This window comes from Anomaloglossus baeobatrachus, chromosome 4, assembly GCF_048569485.1.
Source record: "Anomaloglossus baeobatrachus isolate aAnoBae1 chromosome 4, aAnoBae1.hap1, whole genome shotgun sequence".
Lineage (NCBI taxonomy): Eukaryota > Metazoa > Chordata > Amphibia > Anura > Aromobatidae > Anomaloglossus > Anomaloglossus baeobatrachus.
This window is the reverse complement of record NC_134356.1, coordinates 519383055-519408797: the sequence shown is the minus strand read 5'-3', so window position 1 is coordinate 519408797 and position 25743 is coordinate 519383055. Positions and strand designations below refer to the sequence as shown.

Below are 25743 nucleotides of genomic sequence, written 5' to 3'. Positions count from 1 at the left end.
AGAACTGTGCAGCAGCTCAACTCTCTTTCTCCTCCTTCTCGACACTGATCACTCTCAGCGGTGCGGGCCAGGAGACAAAGTTACCAAGTCCTGCACATCTTCAAAGCTGGACGGAGGCTGCAGACTATACCTAGCTGAAGGACCTTTCAAGTAATGTTATCAGTCACATGTCAGGAAGAAATGTCAAAATATGGTAGTGTATAGATTGTGTGCGTACGTGTCTGTATATGTATGTGCATGTAGTAGAGCTGTGTGTGTCTGTTTTGATGATTTAGGTAAACTGTCTTATAGCTGAGCTGTGTGTACGAGTAGCTGAATTGTGTGTGCATGTAGCAAAGGTGTGCGTGTAGCTGAGCTAAGTATATGTGTAACAGCTGTGCATGTATCAAAGCTGTGCATAAATATATATATATATATATATATATATACAGTATATACTGTATATATATATATATATATATATATATATATATATGTTATAGAACTGTTTGTATGTAGCAGAGATGTGTTTAGCAGAGTTGTGTTTATGCTCTTATAGCAGAGCTGTGTGTATTGTGCATGCAGCAGAGTTATATATTTGTGCACGCTGAGGAGAGAATACATAAGGTGCATGCTCTAAAGCTATACGTATATCATACTCATGCTGCACAGAAACACTACCAATAGATCTGTTACATCCTTTTTCTACCCTAAGGCCCTGTGTGCACACTGCGTTTTTTTGCCATGGATTTGCCACGGTTTTTGCTGCAGAATTAGTGCTTTTTGTGTTGATAAACTTCATGCAGTCCTTCGCCAGCAAAGTCTATGAGAAATCCAAAATGCTGTGCGCACACTGCATCTTTTTCCTTACAGGTTTCGCTGCATGTCACTTCTTTTCTGCGTTTTTCTGCGTTTTTCCCTGTGTTTTGCCATTGACAATTTTAAAAAAATGCAGGCAAAAATGAGGTAAATCCGCAGCAAAACACAGTAAAACCGCATGTGTTTTTGGTGTGCTTTTTCCACAGGCAGGTGCGTTTTTCTGCCAGAAGGTGCATTTTTCGCTGGCGAATAAATCCGCAGTGTGCGCACATAGCCTAACACAGTAAAATTTGTGATATTAACCCCTCAACGTCTTTAGATCAACAGAGAAGTTTTAATTACTAGGAAATATATTTTTCCTATTTACTGTAGTCTAAATCTATGGTGCGTCTTATAGTAAGGTGCGTCCTATAATCTGAAAAATACAATATATATGCTTTATCATTTACTTACCTCTGGATCACTGAACACCTCTCCAAGTCTATGTAGTGGAAAGGTACCACTTTGCAGAATTAGGTCTCCTTCCTGGTCAGAGCACTGGCCACTCAGAATAAGAAGTTTGTAAGCAGAAGGGTCTGTGATCAAGGACCGTACCTAAAGTAAAGTAAGAAATGCCCTTTAGTCAAATAATATATAAAGATGAAAAATAGTAATGACAGAAATACAGTAACTGCAGTCACAATATTAGAGATTATATGCAATATAAATATGAATTCCATGTTAAATTAATATTTAATAGGATTACAGACATTTGCAATGGATAATTCTCAGCAAATACTGTACAATGACCACTGAACATCAAAGTCATGCTTTATTGTATGCTTAAAGGGAATCTGTCACCAGGAGTTTGTCACCTAATCTGAGAGTAGCATAATGTAGGGGCAGAGATCCTGATTCCAGTGATGTGTCACTTACTGAGCTGCTTAGTGTAGTTTTGATAAAATCACCATTTAATCAGCAGATTATAATTAGAGGACTACTTGGCGTGCCGCAGGTAGTCCAGCATACTCATGAGTTCTGTACAACTGCTAGATCTGCAGCAGAGAAAACATTGATTTTATCAAAATGACAGCAGACAGTTCAGTAAGTGACACATCGCTGGAATCAGCGTCTCTGTCTCTGTCATTGAGAACACATGCGCCAAACTAATTGTTCAAGTTTGTGGAGAGATCGGGAGGAATAGCTATCAAGCATTTTGCCGACAGCTTACAGCCAGTTATTTTACAGAATTAAACTTCAGAAATTTTTCTCTCTAAGGGTATTTGCCCACGATGCAGTGGGTCCTAACTTGCAGAACCACGCGTCTCCTCCGCAGGAGAACGTAGGAGAACGCAGTTGGTCATCCTCACAATCAGGGTTCAGTGCACTGCGGTCTCTCACTTGTGTTCTCCCTACGGGGGACCCATGCGACTCCGCAGCAATCAATTGATATGCTGCGTTCTGGAAAGAGGCACCGCAGGTCAGTGTTTGCTGCCGAAAAAAGATGCACAGTGAGCATGGGATTTCAAGAAATCCCATCCACTATGCTTGTACTGTACAACGCAGCATTTTGGACACAGCTGAAGCATGCTGCAACCAAAATGCTCCAAACACTGATTGAGGGCGCGCACCCTAACGGTTATTCGCATCTTCATACTTGGATATTATTGAATTGTGCTTGAAAGAAGAAAGTCTATTGCAATTTACTGCTAATTAAAATTTGCGCCATTTTTAACATTTTTAGCTATAAGAAAAAAGTTTTGGTACCGTGTTAGCCAGTTGAAAAATGATTGCTCTCAGTGAGAGAAACAAAATTAAAATTTTGTAGTTGTGATACCTTTTAATGGCTAACTAAAATAAAATAAAATAAAATGATGTTACAAAGCAAGCTTTCGAAACATCTCAGCTCCCTTCATCAGGCATGGTATGACAAAATATCTGAAGAAACACAAATATATACACAAAATGGGGCAGAGGGATGCATAGTAAAAGGACATTTAAATAAACAAACACTGAGTTTAGAGAGTGAATCCTTAATTAGCTTTGATTAGTTGTTTGAGAGATTTATTGTCCCAATATCCATGTAGGATCAGAGGCATGGTGCCCTAGCAGTCTCTGGAGCAGACTACTCAGATTTTGTAATGAGTCATAAATCCTGACAGTTCGAGTCCTGTGTCCACAGAGTTAAACATTGTGATGAATTTGTATTCCCAGACCCTGCGATGGCTCTGTGATCTGAAGTTGCCTATTAATATGACAACTTTCATGTGGTTTATGTTGTGTCCTGGAGCACAAAAATGTTTGGCTACAGGTAAATGGCAGCAACCCCATTTTGGACCAGTATATTGACTCATTTGGATATTCATTACAGTCCACAATATTAGACAAAAAAGCAAAAGAAACATCTAATATCAGTGTGCAGGAGAGAAGGGCAATTCACAGCCTGAAGAAAAAAAAGGAGATCACTATTAAGCCAGCAGATAAAGGGGGCGCCATAGTTCTCCTGAATACAACGGACTACATTAAAGAAGCAAACAGACAACTGACGGATATACAATATTACACCAGACTGGATGATGACCCAACCCCAAAATATATGAAGGAGTTGAAAAAAGTCATCAGATGTCTGGGTACAGATTCCACAAACCTTCTGGACCTAATACCTGAGAATCCAAGGATGGGAGTTTTCTATATGCTACCCAAGATTCGTAAACCAGGTAACCCAGGGAGGCCGATCATCTCAGGAGTGGGAACGCTCACTGAAAAAAATCTCTGGGTGGGTAGAAAAAAACCCTATCTACAATAGGTCCCCTACCCGAGAGTCCCATCTTAGCAACTATGTATGTGGAATCCTTATACTCTAACATCCCACATGAAGATGGACTAACCGCCTGCCAAATGTTTCTTGAAGCTAATGGGATCCCTTCTGAGTCTGTATTAAGACTCACCAGATTCATCCTCAAACACAACTTTTTCTCTTTTGGCGAGGAGCTATATCTACAACGCACAGGAACTGCTATGGGAAGCAAAATGGCACCACAGTATGCCAACCTTTTCATGGCTAAACTGGAAAATGACTTTTTAGCATCCTGCTCCCTTAAACCATTGGCCTAGTTCCGTTACATAGGTGACATCTTAATAATCTGGACCGAATCTGAGCAAGAGCTTCTAAAATTCCATGAAAAATTCAATGCATTTCATCCAACCATAAACTTGACATTGGACCACTCAAAAACAGAAATCAACTTCTTGGATACCACCATAAAAATTCAAAATGGCTCAATCCAGACATCAGTGTATCAGAAGCCTATTGACCGTCCCACATACCTCAGATGGGACAGTTTCCATCCCAAACACGTTAAAAAGTCCATTGTCTACAGCCAGGCCCTCAGATATAATCGTATCTGTACCTCCCCAGCAGACAGGGATGAACACTTAACCCATCTTAAAAAGACATTTTTAAACCAAGGCTACCACCCCACCTCCATTGATGATCAGATCATTAGAGCCACAAGGACCCCTAGAAGTGAACTTCTTCAATACAAACAAAAAGAGGAACATAGTCGAGTACTTCTGGTGGTGACCTACAACCCACAGATTGAGGTACTGAGAAAAATGGCCAAGAAAGTTCACCACATTCTACACAAGGATGACCAGTTAAAAACAATATTCAAAGATCCTCTATTGCTGTGCTACAGGCAACCTCCTAATTTAAGGAGCATCATGATCTGAAGCTCAATGCCCTCAGACACACCAAGAGGAACTTATCCTTGCAATGTAAAGCGCTGCAAAACCTGCTCTCATGTAGAGACCAAAGACCGGATACAGATCCCTAACACACAGGACTATAAGATTCCTGGGACATTCACATGTTCCTCTTCCAATGTGGTGTACTTAATCCTGTGCACTATATGTCCTATTGGGGATCTCTATGTTGGAGAAACCGGACAGAGACTGAGAGCAAGGATGAGATCTCACCGTCACACAATAACAGACAAAAAAACTCATTTACCTGTGGCCAAACATTTCTGTGCTCTAGGGCACAACATAAACCATATGAAAGTTGTCATATTAAAAGGATCAGATCACAGAGCCATCGCAGGGTCTGGGAATATAAATTCATCACAATGTTTAACTCTGTGGACACAGGACTCGAACTGTCAGGAGGATTTATGACTCATTACAAAGAGACTGCTAGGGTACCATGCCTCTGATCCTACATGGATATTGGGACAATAAAACTCACACCACTAAGCAAAGCTAATTAAGGATTCCCTTTCTAAGCTCAGTGTTTGTTTATTTAAATGTCCTTTTATTATACCATGCCTCTGCCCCGTTTTGTGTATATATTTGTGTTTCTTCAGATATTTGTCATACCATGCCTGAGGAAGAGACCTGAGATGTCTCGAAAGCTTGCTTTGTAACATAATTTTATTTTAGTTAGCTATTAAAAGTTATCACAACTACAAAATTTTAATTTTGTTTCTCTCACTGAGAGCAATCAATCATTTTTAACATTTTTCTTTTCCTTTGTTTACAGCTCATTGCATAGAAAACGACCACTGCTGATGTCTAGCTTGTAAGCACTGTGCTACAGTGGGCCGTGATCAGGAGGTTACAGCGCACTCTGGCTTCAAAACCAAGCCATTTCTGCCGTTCAGGGGCAGTGGTTGGTCTCCAACATAAACAAAAACAGTGTTAATATTTTAAGAATAGCTGAATTTTCAATAAGCAGTAAATTGCTAAATAAATTGCTTATTCTTACAAGCACTATCCAACAAAATCAATGTATGAAGATTGGAAAAACTCTTTAAGGCCAAAGCAACAATGTGGAAAGATTTAGACTTTTTGAGAAGTTTCCTCAAGAATATCACCATCAGTTAGAGGTATAACATATCCAAACCATTCACTGTGCTATCATTTTGGCTATGGGATAGACATAGAGTGGTCAGGCTACAGTATTACCAAATGGGCTCTTACTAATAACTAGTGATGAGTGAGCACTACCATGCTCGGGGCTTGGTACTCATAACGATGGGAATATCTTGAGTTTTGAGTATAATGGAAGTGAAAGGGGGACATTTTTGCAGATTTCCCGGAAAAATGCTTGAGTTCCTCATTGACTTTCATTATATTTGGGTACTTGAGTTGCGCCCATCCGAGCATCTAACTGCTCATTACGAGTACCAAGCACCTGAGCATGGTAGTGCTCGTACATCACCAGTAATATCAGACATTTCTATTGCTTAATGCCTTGGTGCTTCATGTTCCACTTTTGGAGTAGAAGATGAAGAGGAGGATGTTCTTGGTGGAAGCTTCACAACTAGTTAATGACTTGTTCTGTATCATAACATAGTTTAATAAAATGGCATATTCTCGTAATGATGGACAGTACCTCATAAACAATGCTGTCTGAGTTCGGATTCACCAGGATCACTGTCTCTAGAACATCACTTTGATGCTGCAAAGTCCTTTGGCCTATGGAAAGAAAAGAAAGAATTGCTTGTTAAATGGCACAACTGTCAATTAATCCCAGTACATAATTTGGTTTCATTCATTTATTTAACCTCACACATAGAACACAGTTGAAAATTAAGGACTTTTGTGTAATGTTGTCTTGAGGAAAACAGTGATTCAAGTACAAGTAACAAAAGCAATTTTTATTCATTTTACTCCCAAATCAGATTGTAATTTTCCTCCCACAGAACAGTTGTATTCAGTAAATGTAAGATATTATCTTCACAGCTGTAAGTGTTTCAGGAATTTACATCTGTACAAAGGGTACGACTAAGAAATCAGAAATCTCTACACAAAGTTGTTGGGATGTAAGATGAATAGTTTATAAAAATGTCTCGTCAAAGTCAAAAATGTAAATAGAAATATACATATAGAACATGTTGGCTTTTTCATTTTGTTATTTAGATGTGCATTTTTCAGGGGAAAAATACATTATAAACATCTTAAATATTAAAAAGTAATCAATTGTTAGAGCCTGTTCATTTCTATGCTATATGGCCTCTGGTCTGTTAGATGGAATCATACATGTCATTTTTGAGCCAAACAAACATTAGTAAAGCATTTGGATTTGGCTTTGACAGCCGCTTTAAAAACTGCCATAAAATATGTGTCATTCCAACCTTAAAATATTCTGTTGGTTGCTACTAAAACCACGCTGTTATTGGCCGCCGACGGTACTGCATATCAGTTCCTATCTGAACAGTAAATGGTCATGTTAATATTTGGCCTCTACCAGCACTACAAACAGGTGATCGTGGGGGTGGCAGGTATTGGCTCTCCTTGACTTAATGTTGATGAGCCACTTTAAAAACCCTGTAAACTTTCTAATGACTTATTATATATATATATATATATATATATATATATATATATTCATTCTAGGTTGCTGAGGAAAGTATGACGCTGGTTCTGGAGCTTAGCCTTCGTCATATCAAGCAGATATGATACAATAATATTTATTCATTTATATAGCGCTATTAATTCCACAGGGCTTTACATACATTGGCAACACGGTCACCATTGGGGCTCACAATCTAAGTTCCCTATCAGTATGTTTTTGGAGAGTGGGAGGAAACCGGAGTACCCAGAGGAAACCCACACAAACACTGGGAGAACATATCAACTCCTTGCAGATGGTGTCCTTGGTGGGATTAGAACCCAGGACCCCAGCGCTGCAAGACTGCAGTGCTAACCAGATGGCACAGTTTAAAGAGATTGTCCACTAGTAAAACACTGATATCATATTCTTAGGATAAGTCATCTATGTCTGATCAACCGGGGTCTGACACCTGGCACCCCTGCCGATCAGCTATTTGGTGTCAGCGGTGTGGAGAAATTCTCAGTTCCGGAGCTGCTCCGTCTTTTTTTGAATCGAATGGAAGATGGATGTGAAGTAAATGGCCGTGGCCGCCATCAGAAGGCGGGACATCTCCGGATCTGAGTATTTCCAACTACCTGCTACTGCCACCAAGAACAGGTGATCAGTGGGGGTGCAAGGTGTTGGACCCCAGCCAATCAGACATTAGACATTAATGACCTATCCTAAGGATAGGCCATCAATGTTAAAGCAGTGAACAACCTCTTTAACTATTTAAATGTTGCTGTCAATCTGTGCCAGCAGCCGTTAGGTAACGTAATTGCAGGTGCCCACATACTATGGCTCCCAACAACCACCTGCAATGTGATCAGGAGAAATTGCTAGCTTACTACAGCAGCCAGGAACCTGCTGAAGGCCTCTGTAATTGCCATGTTAGTCTTCCTGTGAAGTTCAGACATTAGTTGAGCTTCACAGGAGAACCACAATTTGGCTATTTAAGACATACAATACAGTATGATTGAAGTATATAATTTAAGATTGAACGATCATGAATTCAATTTCCCTTTCAAAAGTAAAACTGGAAAAAAAAGTTTTAAGCAATATCATTTTTTTTATATATTTTAATCATTCACCTTTTCTCCTTTAAAAATGAAGAAATGAAAACTTAAAAAAAAAAGTTCAGAAAAGTCTCATATATTAAAATACAACAAAATATTAAAGCCATATGTCAAGTGCCAAAATGAAAAATTGAAATGCCAGAATTGCCATTGTTTGTTCTCTGCACTTCCTGGAAAAACAATAAAAAGTAATTAAAATGTCATATGTACCCCCAAATTTTATTAATAAATAATTCTGCTCAGGGTTCAAAAAACCCAACTCGGTGGATGTAAAAATAAAGAGTTGTGAGTCTCAAACAACTTTAAGCACAGAAATATTAAACTGTTTGTTATTGCGGTAATCATAAAAACCTGGAGAACTATATCACCAGCTCATTTTTACAACACATGAAAAGAGATCGCAAAAAACAAAGGTGGACTTGTTGTTTTTTTCTGCAATTTCACTGCACTTCAAATTTTTTTCCTGTGTTCCAGTAAATTGTACACTAAAATTAATGGTGTCACTCTAAACTACATCCCTTTCCACAAAAAACAAGCCATCATGTGTTGACAGAGCCCCCCCCCCAAAAAAGTTATAGGTTTTATAACAATAGGAGGAAAAAAACAAAAGCGCAAAAAGAAAAAAAAAATTCCAGAGCTCTTAAGGAGATAATATTCTTTGCAATTGAGGCCTATTTATGCGGCAAGATTATCATGAAGAAACATTCTTAGGAATACTTTTAAATGCTTACAGGTTGGGTGAAATGATTTTATGTGCCGCATAAAAGATCATTGTTTTTGTCGTGTCTAAACAGAATTGAGCTGCCAGGAACACTAGAAGCCTAAGCTCACAGAATGATCTATTACAGATTGTCCAGTGTGTATCGATAGCCGTGGTGTGCCTATTAAGCAACCACCGAATAGTAGGGTACGCTCATACAAGTGTATAAATTGGACGAGTGCAATGCGAGAAAATCTCGCATTGCATTCGGCCCCATGTTAGACAATGCTGCAGCTCAGATCTGTGAGATTTTCCTCAGCCCTAAATGGAATGAGGAAAAAATCGCAGCATGCTGCGATTTTCGGCGAGAGTCATATCACTCGCACCCATTCAAGTGAATGGGTGCGAGAGAAACGTCAGACTGCATTCGGATGTTATCCCAGTGCAGTGCGATATACACACAGGCTGACAATGATGGAGATGGGGGGATTAACCCCTCCCTCTCCCCCGCAACGCCCGCCCTCAGCTTCACAGCTGTGACCCGATCGCAAGATCTGGTCACAGTTACATGAGACTCGGCTCACGCTCGCAGCAGATCCTGAGCCGGGGGTCATTAGTATATTGCATCTGTTGCTCTCGCATCGGATGCCATATGCTAATGTGTCTGCAGCCTTAGGAGGTTGTTATAACTGCAGCAGAAAAGGTCATGTACATCCATCCTTACCCTTAAAGGGTTTTTTTCAACAAACAAATTTAATTTTACAGTTCATTTTAATCAATAGATCTTGGAATAATACTAAAGGCCCTGTCACACACAGAGATAAATCTTTGGCAGATCTGTGGTTGCAGTGAAATTGTGGACAATCAGTGCCAGGTTTGTGGCTGTGTACGAATGGAACAATATGTCCATGATTTCACTGCAACCACAGATCTGCCAAAGATTTATCTCTGTGTGTGACGGGGCCTTAAGTTTCACAATTGGATGTGTTTAAAAAAATGTCTCTGTGCTGAGATAATCTATATATATAATTGCCTTATTCTGTCTGTCTGTCTGTCTGTCTGTCATGCTCCAAAATTGTGTCCTTACGGTGACACAAAGCTGATTGGCCGCTGGGCTCGCCATGGCCCCGCCCCCGCACACGGATTGGCCTCTCGCCCCGGCTCTCTGCAGGCCCCGCCCCCTCACGCAATGCATGCTCGCTCTGGCCCAACTGACACGGAGCTCCGATTCCCAGGTGAGTACACACACACACATCAGATCACACTCACTCTCTCACACACCTCACACATCACATCCACACACTCACAACATCCTGGGATATCGCTTGCTTCTACACCGGCTCCGTCAGGATCCCAGCAGCGCCAGACATAACCTTGCGATGCTGGGATCTTGACGGAGGCCGTGAACGCTGGTAACCATTATACACATCGGGTAACTAAGGTCCCTTGGTTACCCGATGTGTATCATAGTTACCAGTGTACACCGGCTCACACTCACTCTCACACACACCTCACACATACATCACATCGCATCCACACACTCACAGCATCCGGCGATATCGCTTGCTTCTCGGCCTCGATACTGTGCTGTTGTGACCTTCCAGGACCTGCCGAAGGATCACATGGCCAGAAGCATGTGGTATCTCCGGATGTTGTGAGTATGAGCGCGTATGTGCAATATCGTGTGTGTGCGATCGTGTGTGTGTGAGTGTATGCGATCGGGTGTGTGTGAGTGTATGCGATCGGGTGTGTGTGAGTGTATGCGATCGGGTGTGTGAGTGTCGGCAGAGGAGCATGGCGTGCTGGAGGAGGCTGATCCTGGGGAAGGCTGGGATGGAGAGGCTGATGCTGGGGACAGAGAGGCTGATGCTGGGATGAGAGAGGCTGATGCTGGGGCAGAGAGGCTGATGCTGGGGACAGAGAGGCTGATGCTGGGGACAGAGAGGCTGATGTTGGGGACAGAGAGGCTGATGCTGGGATGAGAGAGGCTGATGCTGGGATGAGAGAGGCTGATGCTGGGGACAGAGAGGCTGATGCTGGGGACAGAGAGGCTGATGCTGGGGACAGAGAGGCTGATGTTGGGAGGAGAGAGGCTGATGCTGGGGACAGAGAGGCTGATGCTGGGGACAGAGAGGCTGATGCTGGGGACAGAGAGGCTGATGCTGGGATGAGAGAGGCTGATGCTGCGGGCAGAGAGGCTGATGCTGGGAGGAGAGAGGCTGATGCTGCGGGCAGAGAGGCTGATGCTGCGGGTAGAGAGGCTGATGCTGGCGCAGCATGGCGGATGGAGCACGTTTGGGAGTGCGCAGCATGGCGGATGGAGCACGTTTGGGAGTGCGCAGCATGGCGGATGGAGCACGTTTGGGAGTGCGCAGCATGGCAGATGGAGCACGTTTGGGAGTGCGCAGCATGGCGGATGGAGCACGTTTGGGAGTGCGCAGCATGGCGGATGGAGCACGTTTGGGAGTGCGCAGCATGGCGGATGGAGCACGTTTGGGAGTGCGCAGCATGGGGGATGCAGCACGATGGGGAGTGCGGAGTATGGCGGATGGAGCACGTTTGGGAGTGCGCAGCATGGCGGATGGAGCACGATGGGGAGTGCGCTGCATGGGGGATGGAGCACGATGGGGAGTGCGGAGTATGGCGGATGGAGCACGTTTGGGAGTGCGCAGCATGGCGGATGGAGCACGTTTGGGAGTGCGCAGCATGGGAGATGGAGCACGATGGGGAGTGCGCAGCATGGCGGATGGAGCACGTTTGGGAGTGCGCAGCATGGGGGATGGAGCACGATGGGGAGTGCGCTGCATGGCGGATGGAGCACGTTTGGGAGTGCGCAGAATGGGAGATGGAGCACGATGGGGGGTGCGCAGCATAGGGGATGGAGCACGATGGGGAGTGCGCTGCATGGGGGATGGAGCACGTTTGGGAGTGCGCAGCATGGGAGATGGAGCACGATGGGGAGTGCGCAGCATGGCGGATGGAGCACGTTTGGGAGTGCGCAGCATGGGGGATGGAGCACGATGGGGAGTGCGCTGCATGGCGGATGGAGCACGTTTGGGAGTGCGCAGAATGGGAGATGGAGCACGATGGGGGGTGCGCAGCATAGGGGATGGAGCACGATGGGGAGTGCGTTGCATGGGGGATGGAGCACGATGGGGAGTGCGCTGCATGGGGGATGGAGCACGATGGGAAGTGCACACCTCCCCCCAACACACACACACGCGCGCGCGCACTGCACAACACACCACACACACACACTGGGAACCACAAACAACTGCCCTACACAGACACCCACACACAGACAACGCTGCACACACAAATATACGCACATACCGCACAACACACACATTGCACAAAACATACCTCCCCCCAAAACACACCACACACACTCAAACCGTGCAACACACACAGAACGCTACAGACACACAGCGCTCCACAAACAACGCAACACACAAACAACACCGCTCTCACCCCCCATCACACCCAGACAACGCCCAGAACATGTACAGCGCCCTACACAAACACTTGGTAACTACACACAACAACATCTATATATAAATATATATATATATATATATATATATATATATATATATATAACAAAAATCATACATGAACTACACAATACGTAAATTCTAGAATACCCGATGCGTAGAATCGGGCCACATTCTAGTCTTATATATGTGTCCCTGCTATGTTCTATTTAATGGCCGTGTCTGACTGTACAGGGACATGGTCTGTTCATACCACATCTACTGGGCAGGGGAGGACGCGAAAAAGAGTATATAGATATTACTGCACGGGATCAGAGCTGATTCTTTTTGGAAAGTAAAACATTTCCCTGCCTGTTTTTAAAAATGTTTTACCTTAAAAAAAAAGAGTTATTGTGATCCCGTGCTGTAATGTTTGTATGCTCTCTTTTACTTCCTCAACTGCCCAGGAGATGTGGTATTATCAGACCATGTCACTGTATGGTCAGACACTGTACATAATAGGGACACATACTATACTGTATATAAGATTATCTCAGCACAGGGACATTTTTTTAAAACAAATTCAATTGTGGAAATTATTATTATCCCAATTTGTTCCAATCCAATCTGTTGATTAAAATGAACTTTGTTCTTGAGATATCCCCTTTACATAAGCCTCCTACTCCATATAAAACGTGCTATTTACAACTGATATGACTCCCATTTATTACAAGATAATATAGAATACACATGTGTATTGTACAGCCTAACAGGGTCAGGGTCAGCGACTTACCGTATTTTTCGGGCTATAAAACACACCTGACTATAAGACGCACCCAGATTTTGACAACAGAAAATAGAGAAAAGTATTGAAATTAGAGATGAGCAAATCTGAGGTTCGGTGTCCATACCAAACACAGAATTCTATTAAAAATTGGGTGCTTTACTTATGCAAACCACTTACACGAGCATCACTGTGCTTGGTTGCGCTCTGTGCTCAGGCCAGTACGAGCCGCGTGCAGTGTTTGAACAGCTTGCATTGGGGTTAATAACAGCGTGATGGGATGTAGTGTGTACAAAAAAAAGGAAAACTCCTGCCCATCCTCACCTGAAAGTGATGGGTTCATGGCTGGCCTCATGTGGGCAGAGACCCGAACTGCCCAATTAGTGACTTCAATTGGAGTTCAGGTCAACTTTGGGTCCCAAACCAAACTTTAACTAAAGTCTGGAAGAACCCGCCGAACTGAACTTCCATGGGTCTACTCATCTCTAATTAAAACTACTCTGGTGATATAGAGATGTTAAAGTTGTTAATGAGAGATTAAAGTTGGTAGTCTAATGTTGTGCTTTCTTCTTCTTCATGATCTAGGGTAGAAGACAGGGGGTATGATTCATTCTAAAATGGTAGAAGTATATTAGTAGGGTTGTACTAAAAAATAAAGGGCATTATATACTGTCCCCAACAGTGACATAACAAGGTCCCAATACACTTTACTTTGATTGTTTTGTACCAAGCTTCATAAAAAGCACATACAAATGTCTGATGTCTTTCATTTATGCCACTTAAACTCCTAATGTACAATTTACCTACACACTTTAGTAGAAGTTATTCTAATTCTGCACTATAAAGTACGCATATTGTAGATTTTACATCAATCAATTTGAGCTATATTGATTTTCAATGTCCATTATAACCACACAGAAATGTGAGGAAACAAGGCCAGCATCACATATGTATCCTATATGTTACACAGACAGAGAATGGAAGTCGGCTTTTGTCTGGAAGACCAGAACTATTCTGCTAAGTGTAATCAACTTGTTCTCTACATGTGACAGTTTTGTTTTTCTTCAGCCGGTGCACCAAAGATCCATTCTATTATCCCTCATGTGGACCCTAACCTGATAGCAAGCTCAGCTCAGTCTCACCTACTCCGATTAATTAGACAGATTGAGAGAAAACTGTACAGCCGCTTAGTTATCTTAGCGATAGGAGCTTTTTCGTGATAGAAGGAAGCAGTCAAGGAGATCTGAAACTGCTAATCTTACACTCTGCGGACTATAAGACGCACATACATTTTAGCAAGACGTTATCTTGATAAAAAGTGTGTCTTATAGTCAGAAAACATTCTAAGGCCCCCTTCACACGTCCGTGAAAATCACGCACGTTTTTCACGGATGTGTGAAACGTGCGTTTTCCCCTCCGTGTGCCGTTTTTATGGCACTACGTGTGTTCTCCGTGTGTTGTCCGTGATAACACACGGAAAATGGAACTTTCTGCTCACCTGTCCCTGGCGTCGCTGTCCGTGGTGTTGATCTGCGGTCTCCAGCCCTGCCGACTCCCTGCTGCTGCTGCTTCTGGCCGCAGTGAAGTGAATATTAAAGAAGCATAATGAGCGGCGGTTGGCAGCAAGTAACAGCAGTGGCTGAGACAGGAGGGCAGGAGAAAGTGAGTAATGTTTTTTTTTTTTTCACTGACACGTGTGTTTCTCCGGAGCGTGTCACACGGGCCCGCATCCACACTACATCCGTGTGGTATGTGTGCGGGCCGTGTGACACCCGTGCTGCCGGAGAAAAACGGACATGCATCCGTGTGGAGCACACGGACACACGTCTGCTCCACACGGAGGCACAGGCCAATGGCTGCACACGTGCGTGCACATAAACCCATTGATTTTAATGGGTTTACGTGTGCCCATGTCTCCGGTACATGCGGGCACGGACCTAGCACATACCGGAGACACGTGCGTGTGAAGGGGGCCTAAAAGGTATAATAGATCACTAAGCAATTTAACTAGTTAGTGTTTTTATAGAGGTTTAAAGGGTAATAAAAGTTCTGTTTAAAAAAATTCACAGAAGGTATCTTAATCTAATTTTATTGGTTTTCAAGACATACACTTTACAACTATACACAATTTACATCAACACTAAATTCTCCCCTCTTGCTAAAATTGTTCCTAATCTTTCCCTATATTTCTGGTCCTGCCTGTCCTGGTGAAAAGGTATATCCTTATCCTACATTCGCTAATCACCAATTCCTAACTATTTGCACAGGTGCCTATATTCTATCCCTCAAAAATCTTGGTAGATAGCAAGAGGGTATAAATAGGCAGGGTGAGATGCCGCGGAGTGGGGGCACCAGTCATCGATGACCCCATAGGGTGCCGACCCCCACAGGACAGGCAGGGCCAGAAATATAGGGAAAGAATAGGAACAATTTTAGCAAGAGGGGAAAATTTAGTGTTGATGTAAATTGTATGTAGTTGTAAAGTGTTTGTCTTGAAAACCAATAAAATTAGATAAAGATACCTTCTGTGAAAGTTTTTAAAAAAATAGGATCTAATAAGAAATAAAAAAAACTGTGAATACTTTAAAAAGTTCTGTTTACCAATAGCTTTCTATGTACACATGGCTAGTGACAGACATGGACTATGGCAGTGTATGCCCTGGGCTATTTATGCAAAACATTAAGTATAATAAAGACATCTGGAGGTGACAGATGCTAGGAGCTTCCAGTGATTTTGGTGGGAGGCGACTCCATCCAGATAGTGTGTCCTAAAGCAATCAATGGCTTCTACAGTAGAAGGCTCCGTGCTGTATCCTTTAGCAGATGCTGATTTTGTATCTTGTTTCACTTAAAAGCCACTGCTGACTATGACTATAATTTAGTAATTTGAGCTTGCATCAACCAAAATGAATTCTGTACATCTGCTTCAGTCTCCAGATAGTTCTCCTCTCAGTATTTCAATAGTGATGCAAAATATATATATTTGTATGTTTGTATATCTATTTATTTGCATAATGGTCTTATTTCCTAATTCTACGAATTATACCAAACAGAAATAATTTTAAGCAAATGAACAATCATTTTTTTCTAATACAATAAATGACAAGCACCATACAAGTGGCAATTTAGTTAAAGGTCACTTTACACTGAAAGCACCCGCCCCCGTCTGTTGTGCATAATGGGGAAATCGCTGCCCATGGCGCACAACATTGCTAGGACCCGTCACACATACTTACCTGCCTAGCGACATCGCTGTGGCCGGCGAACCACCTCCTTTCTAAGGGGGTGGTTCGTTCAGCGTCTCAGCGGCGTCACTAAGCGGCCGCCCAATAGATACGGAAGGGCAGAGATGAGCGGGCCGAACATCCTGTCCACCTCCTTCCTTCCTCATTGCGGGCAGCCGCAGGTACGGTGATGTTCCTCATTCCTGCGGTGTCACACATAGCGATGTGTGCTGCTGCAAGAACGACGAACAACCTGCGTCCTGCAACAGCAACGATAATTGGGAAAGGAACGACGTGTCAACGATCAACGATTAGGTAAGTAATTTTGATCGTTAACGGTCGATCCTGCGTTTCAGACACGTCATCGCTAACGAGGCCAGATGTACGTCACGAATTCCGTGACCTCAACGACATCTCGTTAGCGATGTCGTTGCGTATAAAGCCCGCTTAAGAGTAAAATGAGCAAAAAATAAGTAGGTAGAGCCAAAAATATGAGGCAGTCATATAGGATTCCCAACAATCTCTGTGTACACACAACCCCAGTATACAGTGAGGAAAATAAGTATTTGATCTTCTGCCGATTTTGCAGGTTTTCCCACCTACAAACAATAGAGAGGTCTGTAATTTTTATCGTAGGTACACTTCAACAGTGACAGAGAGAATGAAAAAAAATACGTCATTTTGCAGGAACCCCTTTCCGACCATGACGTATACTTATGTCAAATGTCATGAAGGGTTAACACCGACGTCTGTTCCCATCTTCCTGGCCAGGCCAAATTTTGCAATTTTAACCAGTGTCACTTTATGCGGTAATAACTCTGGAATGCTTCAAGGGACCAAGAGAATCTAAGACTGTTTTTTTCATGACACATTGTACTTAATGCTAGTGGTAAATTCAGGTTCAAATTTTTTATGTTTATTTGTGAAAATATCAGAATTTGGCTAAAATTTAGCAATTTTGAAGCGTCATTTTTTTTGCCCATAAACCAGTTATGTAACACAAAATAGATAATAAATAACATTTCCTTCTTGTCTACTTTACATTTGCACCATTTTTTAAACATCATTATTTTTTGTTAAGAAATTAGAAGGGTTCAAAGTTTTTCAGCAATTTCTCATTTTTTCAACAAAATGTACAAAACTAATTTTTTTAAGGTCCACATCACATTTAAAGTGATTTTGAGAGACCAATTTGACAAAAAATACCAAAAGTAACACAATTTTAGAAACTGCACCTCTTAAATTGCTCAAAATTACATTCAAGAAGTTACCGTAATTAACCCTTTAGGTACTTTTCCGGAATTAAAGCAATGTGTAAGAAAAAAAAAGAAAATGTTACTTTTTCCCACAAAGATATTGCTTTAGCCTCCAATTTTGCTTTTTCATAAGGTTATCAGGAGAAAATGCACCATACAATTTGTTGTGCTATTTTTCCTGAGTATGTGCATACCCCATATGTGGTGAAACTACTGTTTGGGCGCATGGCAAGGCTTGGAAGGGAAGCAATGCCATTCGACTTTTGGATCGCAAAATTGGCTGAAAATGATAATGAATGTTATGTCGCATTTCACAAGCTCCTGATGTGACTAAACAGTGGAAATCACCCTCATCTGACCCCATTTTGGAAATTCCACTTCTGAATGTATTTATTTACATGTGTGGTGAGTACTTTGAACCTACAGGTGTTTCACAGGATTTTAAAACGTTGGGTCATGAAAATGAAAAAATATATTTTTCCCACAAACATGTTGCTTTTGCTCCCAATTTTTTATTTTTTTAATTTTCACAAAGGTAACCAAAAAAATGGGTTGTATAATTTTTTGTGCAATTTCTTTTGTGTACACCCTTACCCCATATGTGGTGGGCGCACACAGCAGTGTTCAGAAGGGAAAGAGCGCTATTTGAATTTTGGAGTGCTATTTGGGTTGGAATAGATGCCATGTCACATATGAATAGTCCCTACACACCAAAACAGCAACAAAAAACCCCACAAATAACCCCATTTTGGACACTATAACTCTCGATGAATTTATTTAGGGATGTAGTAAGCATTTTTGACCCTCAGGAGATTCACAGACTTGTATAACATTCGACTGAGTACATACAAAATTTCACATTTCTGCCAATAAAATGTTGCTTTGACACAAAGTTTTTAATTTTCAAAAGTGGTAATAGGAGAAAAAAAAATTGTACAATTTGTTACATAATTTCTCCTGAGTATGCCAATTCCCCAAATATGGACGAAAACTAGTTTTGACCCACAGTGCAAAGCTCAGAAGGGAAGGAGTGCCATATTGCAGTGTAGATTTTGCTGGGATGGTTTGCGAGTCCCTGAGGTGCAGAACTCCAATAAGTGGCCCTATTTTACAAAATATACCTCTCAATCAATTCATTTAGGGTTCAGTGACAATATTGCACCTCAAGTGCGTCACAGAATTTTATACTATTGGGCGATAAAGAAAAAATAATTACATTTTTACCATAAAAAATTGTTTTAGCCCCAGATTTTACATTTTCACATGGAAAATGGGTAACAATGGCACCAAAATGTGTCAATTTCTGATGAACATGGTAATACCCCATATGAGAAAAATAAACAGCTTTAAAGATCAGCTCACCAACTTGCTGTAGCCTCTTTCCACTCCAGGGGTAGCACACAGAACAGGCCAGAGCAGTCGATGTTAGGAAACACGAAACAATAGCAATACACAGATAAAAATTAACTTTTAATATTCCAGTTAAAATGTCAGATACATACAGCATAGGGCATAGAAGGTATGTAGATATCCCAGATCTGCGTGTTTCAACGTGTAGTCTTAATCATGATCAGATCATGATTAAGACTACACGTCAAAATGCATAGATCTGGGATATCTAAATATCTTCTATGACCTATGTACCTGACATTTTAACTGGATTATTAAAAGCTCATTTTTATCTACCACAATTCCAAGAATACCCATATGAGGCTGTACAATACTGCTTAGTCAAATGGTGAGACTTACGAGGAAGGAGAAGAGTGCTATTTGACCTTGGAGCACAGATTTTCCTTGAATCATTTGCGTAATCCATATATAGAGTCTCTAAGTGCCAGAAGAGCAGAATCCCCCTCAGGTGACCTCATTTTGAAAATATAAATACATTCAGCTCACCAACTTGCTGCAGTCACCATGGGTTCCAAGACAGGCGCACGGATGGTTGAGGTTACCAACCATGGCCAAGACAGTTTGTTGAAACGCGTCACTCTGATTAGGACACTGTAATGTATTCTGCATGTCCTTAGATTGAAATTTTAAGAATTTATAATAATAATAAAGACAAAGATTTTATGAAAATCACCAATACTGCATTGGAATCCTTTGCACATTTTTCATTTTGGAAATGACACCTATCTACAAATTTATCCACAGGTGTAGTAAGTGACTATTTTGACTTCATAGCTGTTTTCCAGAAAAAAAAGCAGCAATGTACATTACTGAGTAAAAATTGCAAATCTGACAAAAGCTCATGCTTCTGGAAAACTGCTATAATGCCTGTACCGGTGTATCCGCACTATCCCGTTCCTCCTCCACGCAGAGTCGTCGGCATACTTACTCTCCTGGCTGCTCAGAGGTGGCGTCTGTCCCTGTTCCTTCTGCTGGTTTCCAGGGCCTATGCATGCCAAAAAGGTCTCCCAGAAGTGCACTTAGGGTGTGTGCCTTAACCCCCTATGGGAGGTGCCTGAGCTGTGTAGTCTTATTGCTAGAGACACATTGCTAGTTGTTAGGTCTCATTCCCTGTATCTTGTTTTTTGTACCTGTGGTTGCCAACCCATCTGTACCTGTCAGTACCTGCCAACCCTGCCATACCAGCTGTGTATGCTCTGTCTCTTGTACCGTCCATGCCTGCCCGTAGCTACTGTACCATCCATGCCTGCCATACCTGCTGTACCATCTGTACCTGCAGTACCCACTGTACCAGCCTGAACCAGCTGTCCAGTCTGCACAAGTCATCTTACCTACACCTTAATCCGTCCCTGCATCCTCGTACCCTGGGGTCAGCTGCCACAGTGCCGTGATTCCCTGGATTAGTACCTAGTGGCTACCTTCCAGCACAAGCCTATTCTATCAGAAACTCTAGTGAAGATGAGGTAGTCACTTAGTTATGTCCCTCCAGGTTGAGCCGATACTGTGGCACAGTGGGTCCACACCCACCAGCGAAACACGCATCTGGTAAATTAAGTGGGATTCCTCACTTCAAAAATGCCAAACATGTGGATGCTAGATGTGATGTAGGCTCACTATGGGCTCGAAAGGGAGAGGGGCATTTGGATTTGGGAGTGCAGATTTTGCTGGATTGCTTTTTGGGGGAAGCCATGGTGCTTTTACAGAGGCTTTGAGTTACTAGTAACGTGGTAGCCCCCTATATTTCCATTGACAGATGACGGATTTGAGTGGACACTTGTTTTTTTTGGCTGACTGCACTTTTATGATCACTTAAAAAGATGGACATTACTAGATTATAGGCCAGAGACAGTCCACAGTGTCTCCATCAGCCTCATTATAGTGAATAGCATGATAAATGTGAGCCGAGCCTTACAGTGACATTTGGCAGAATAAACAAATCAACAACAGCTCAAGAATTTATTTTATTTATTTTTGGCTTCTACCACCCACTAAAATAACGCTTTAAAAAAAGAGGCCTTTATTCCTCGGGTCATTACGATTACAGCAATTCCCCATTTAAATTCATTTTTGTTTTGACTCTTTAACACAATAAAATCAATTTTATAGAAAAAAAAAGATTTTGCATAACTATATTCTTACAGCTGTAGCTTTTTTTCTGCCATAAGAGCTGAATATAGGCTTATTTTTTGCGGTACAAGATTAACTCTTCAGAGAGACCATACTGTATTTATTTACATATGACTTGTTGATCGCATTACATTCCCCTTTTTTCAGGCGGTTTCATGAAAAGGCCTATTTTTTTGCCACATTTTTATTTATTGCTTTACGGTGATCACTGAAGGGGTTAACTATTGTGGCAGATTCATAGATCCGGTCATTCGGGATGCTGCCATACTAAATATGTGTACTTTTTAAAATTTTTATTATTGCATAACTATGTGGATTTATTGCGTAATATGGTTTTTTTTTCATTTTGTGGTTTATTTATTTTTGTACATATATTTACAATTTTTAAAACTTTTTTTTAAACTTTTTTACTTAGTCTCAATACGGAACTTTAACTTTTATTAGTCTGATCACTGGTGTAGTGCATTGCAATACATTACACCAATCAGTGTGACATTGGCAGAACGCCTGCTAGAAAATGCTCATGGCATGGTCTAACAGGCCACCATAGCTGGCAGATGAGGAGGTCATTAGTTGACTTCCTGCTGTCATGGCAACCATCAGGCCCCGGTGATTGCATTGCAGTGGTCCCGATTGAATGAGAAACGGATACCCCCTCTCTCTATGTCAAGCTTCTAAATGCTGTGATTGCTATTGCTTGCAGAATTTAGAGCATTAAACAGCCAGAGGATGGCTATCACTTAAGTTGAGCTCATGCACAGGTCCTGTGCCTACACGATCGCCAGGACATACCGGTACATCCATATGCAGGAACGAACTGCAATATAAGATGTACCGATAAGTCAAAAGTCAGGAAGGGGTTTAAGAGAAACTCATACCAGCTTTCTCCTACCCCACCTAAGAGAAGAGACCCTGATTTCAGTGAATCACTTAGTTTACTAGGTGCTACATTTTTGATAATTGTTTTATCAGCAGGAGATTATCACTACAGTAGAGGACTAGCAAACCTGCTGATATGTAATACAACCATAGCCACATCACTTATTGGAAGCTTTCTATGCAGAGTGTACACAGAAAGCTGCCAATCAGTGGTGTGAGATAGGTTATACAGAGCTCAGCATTCAGAGGGCTGGTAGATCTGAAGCAATTAAAACAACAGACATATCATAAAAATAACACCATGCAGAAGAGTAAGTGATACATCGCTGGATTCAGGATCTCTGCCTCATGCTGGTCGAAAAACATGGTGACAGATTCACTTCAATCTCTTAAAACAGTGTAATGTGTATTGACCCAGTGCTCCTAAGAAAAAACATGGAAGTACATAGTCCTCGGATGGAAATTTAAAGTATGTTTTCTCTCACAGGCTTCATTGTTTCAGAGTAAGACATACACAACGGATATTATGTAGCCAGTGTCTGATTCATGGTGCCCGTGGCTCATACAAAATGAATCTACTCTTCGGTTCTCTTTAATATCCACCAATGTCTGTGCATCCTCGCTCAAGGAAAAATGTCTTCACTACGCTGGCTTTCCTTGGTCCAAAAAATGTTTGCTGTAGGTAAGAAGCCCTAGCGGCATCTAGCAGCTGCTCAGTCTCCCCCTTCCACAAAGATTCATTTGCATGTTAATGGTAGAATTGCTTGTGCTAATTATCAACATCTTTGATCTTTTGCCCAATAAATAACATATGCTTGTTGAGACTGAAGACCTGGCTACGGATATAATCTGCAACCTTGGTGACAGAATAACGCAATCTGATCATTGTATGTGACCTATAAGGAACAAAGTGTTATGTGCTTCCAAGTTTGTATTTACCAAGAAATAACTAAAAGAAACAATAAGTTAACGATAACCTATTAAGAAAAATTACCCCTCATTTTTTTAATTTAATAAATTTAATAAATAAAAAAATAAACAAAATTCTAAATATAAGTAATTAAGAAATCAGTTCTGACATACGTACTGGTGCAACATTTGGACAACCCCTAAAGGCAGCTTTACATGCTGTGACATCGCTAGCAATGTCGCTAGCGATCGCACCCGCCCCCGTCGTTTGTGAGTCACGGGCAAATTGCTGCCCGTGGCGAACAATATTGCTAGTAGGTGTCACACGCACATACCTTCCTAACAACATCGCTGTGGCCGGCGAACAAACTCCTTTTTAAGGGGGAGGTTCATGCAGGGTCACAGCGACGTCACACAGCAGGCCACCAATAGAAGCGGAGGGGCGGACAGCAGCCGCATTAACGTCATTCCCACCTCGTTGCCGGAGGACGCAGATATGTTGTTGTTCATCGTTCCCGGGGTGTCACACGTAGCGATTTGTCCTGCCTCAGGAATGACGAACAACCTGCGTCCAAAATGAACAACGATATGGGAAAGGAACGACGTGTCAACAATCAACGACTTTTGCCGTTTTTCGGATCGCTAGCGGTAGCTCGTAGGTGTCACACGCAACGACATCGCTAAAGACGCCGGATGTGCGTCACGAATTCCGTGGCCCCAGCGATATCTCATTAGCAATGTCGTTGCGTGTAACGGGGTCTTCAGTTTCCTCCCAAGGTAAAAATAACAACTACACTCGCCTGTGGTGACGGCACTGGCTATCCTAGGTTTTGTGATGTCACGTGATCCCTGTGATCAATCCCCTGTCCACTTATTTTCTCCGGATGTCAACTATGGATGGGAAATATAGTGATTGAGAAGGGGTTATCGACTACTTTAACTATGTCCTTAAGTTGATGCATTTTCTATTACAATTACCATCCTGGGACAGGCTATCTACCCATATATACACGGGGTGAAAAAAGTATTTAAACACATCACCAACCTTCTAGGTAAATATATTTCTAAAGTTGCTATTAACATGACAGTCTCTGCAGATGTCGGTAATAATTCAAACCATAGCTGTCCATAAATTTAGTGATGTGTAATAATGAGAAATTACACAAGGAAAGGTTTTAAACACGCTTACTGAAATTTATTTTTTTACTTCGTATAAAAGCCTTTATTGGTGAAGACAGTTTCAAGACGCCTCCTGAATGAAGAAACTAGTTGCGTGCATAGCTCAGGTGTTATTTTTGTCCATTTTTCCACACAATCACTTTTCACATCCTGAAAGTTCTGTGGGCTCCTTTATAAGCTGTCAGAATTAATTTCTTCCATAAATTTTCTATTGGATTCAGGTCAGGTGATAGGCTGGCCATTCTAGCAGCTTTATTTTCTTTCTCTGAAACCAATTGAGAGTTTCCTTGGCTGTGTGTTTGGGATCATTGTTTGCTGAAATGTCCACCCTTGTTTCATCTTCATAATCCTGGTAGATGGCAGTAGATTTTTATCAAGAATGTCTTGATATATTTGTCCATTCATCCTTTCTTCAATTATATGAAGTTTGCCAGTTCTGTATACTGATAAACAGCTCCACACCATGATGTTGCCACCTCTAAACTTGTCTTTTAGCCTTCAAACATGGTGTGTATTATGGCATCCAAAGAATTCAATTTTGGTCTCATCTGATCAGACTATATTCTCCCTGTATTTCACAAACCTGTTTAAGGCCCTGTGCGCATGCTGCGGATTTACCACGGATTTTGCAGAGGATTTGTCGCGGTATTGCTGCAGCAAATGTGTCTAACATTGCTGCAGTCATTCCCTAGCAAATCCTATGGGTTTTAAAAAAATGCATGCTGTGTGCACACTGCGTTTTTTTATACCCGCGGATTTTTCACTACGGAATTAATGAGCACGTAACTGCTTTTCCGCAGGTACCTGCGGTTTTTGCCATAGGTAATGGTAAAAATCCATGGGGACCAACTTGCGGAAAATCCGCAGCAAACCGCGGTAAAACCGCATGCGGATTTCGTTGCGGTTTTGGTGCGTTTTTTTACCGCGGGTGTGGGATTCTTTAAGAGGGTCTGTTTTTTTCTTAAGAAAAAGGCGCTTTTTGTAGTGCGCACATAGCCTTAATGTTGTTGGGCAAACTTTAAACATGCTTGAACATTCTTTTTGTTCAGTAATGGAGTTTTGCCCTTCTGGATTATGGCCCCAATAGATCTGACTAGTACCTTCAGTAGTTTAGAAATTCTTCTATAACTAATGTCATCAATATATTTTGCAGCAATAAGGTTGTGAAAGTCTTGAGATCCCTCACTGGTTTTACCTATCATGAAATGTTTCTTGTGTCGCACTTTGGTAATGAGACAATTTTTTATAGCCCATTAGTTGAAGCCTTTTTTATAGCCCATTAGTTGAAGCAGTTATTATTTTTCAATAATTGGCAGGATTGCTTTCTAATTACTGATAATTTCTGCTTTTTTCATCACTTTCCATGGCTTTTTGTACCTCTTTTTCTGCATGTGTTAAATACTTTTTCCCTGTGTCATTTTTCATTACTACACATAACTTAATTTATGGACATACAGTGCCTACAAGTAGTATTCAACCCCCTGCAGATTTAGCAGGTTTACACATTCGGAATTAACTTGGCATTGTGACATTTGGACTGTAGATCAGCCTGGAAGTGTGAAATGCCCTGCAG

General features: G+C 41.7%; 1 protein-coding gene across 1 annotated transcript in view; it reads right to left on the bottom strand.

The window, feature by feature from the left end:
- The window catches only part of MAP1A (microtubule associated protein 1A), a 315944-nt gene that overhangs the window by 19514 nt on the left and 270687 nt on the right, over nucleotides 1-25743 (bottom strand). Inside the window, exons 3-4 of the mRNA XM_075345871.1 lie at nucleotides 6173-6255; nucleotides 1252-1392 (exon numbers count right to left, since the gene is read on the bottom strand). Of these exons, the coding sequence (XP_075201986.1) occupies nucleotides 1252-1392; nucleotides 6173-6255 (224 nt within the window). The remainder of the gene's footprint in view (nucleotides 1-1251; nucleotides 1393-6172; nucleotides 6256-25743) is intronic.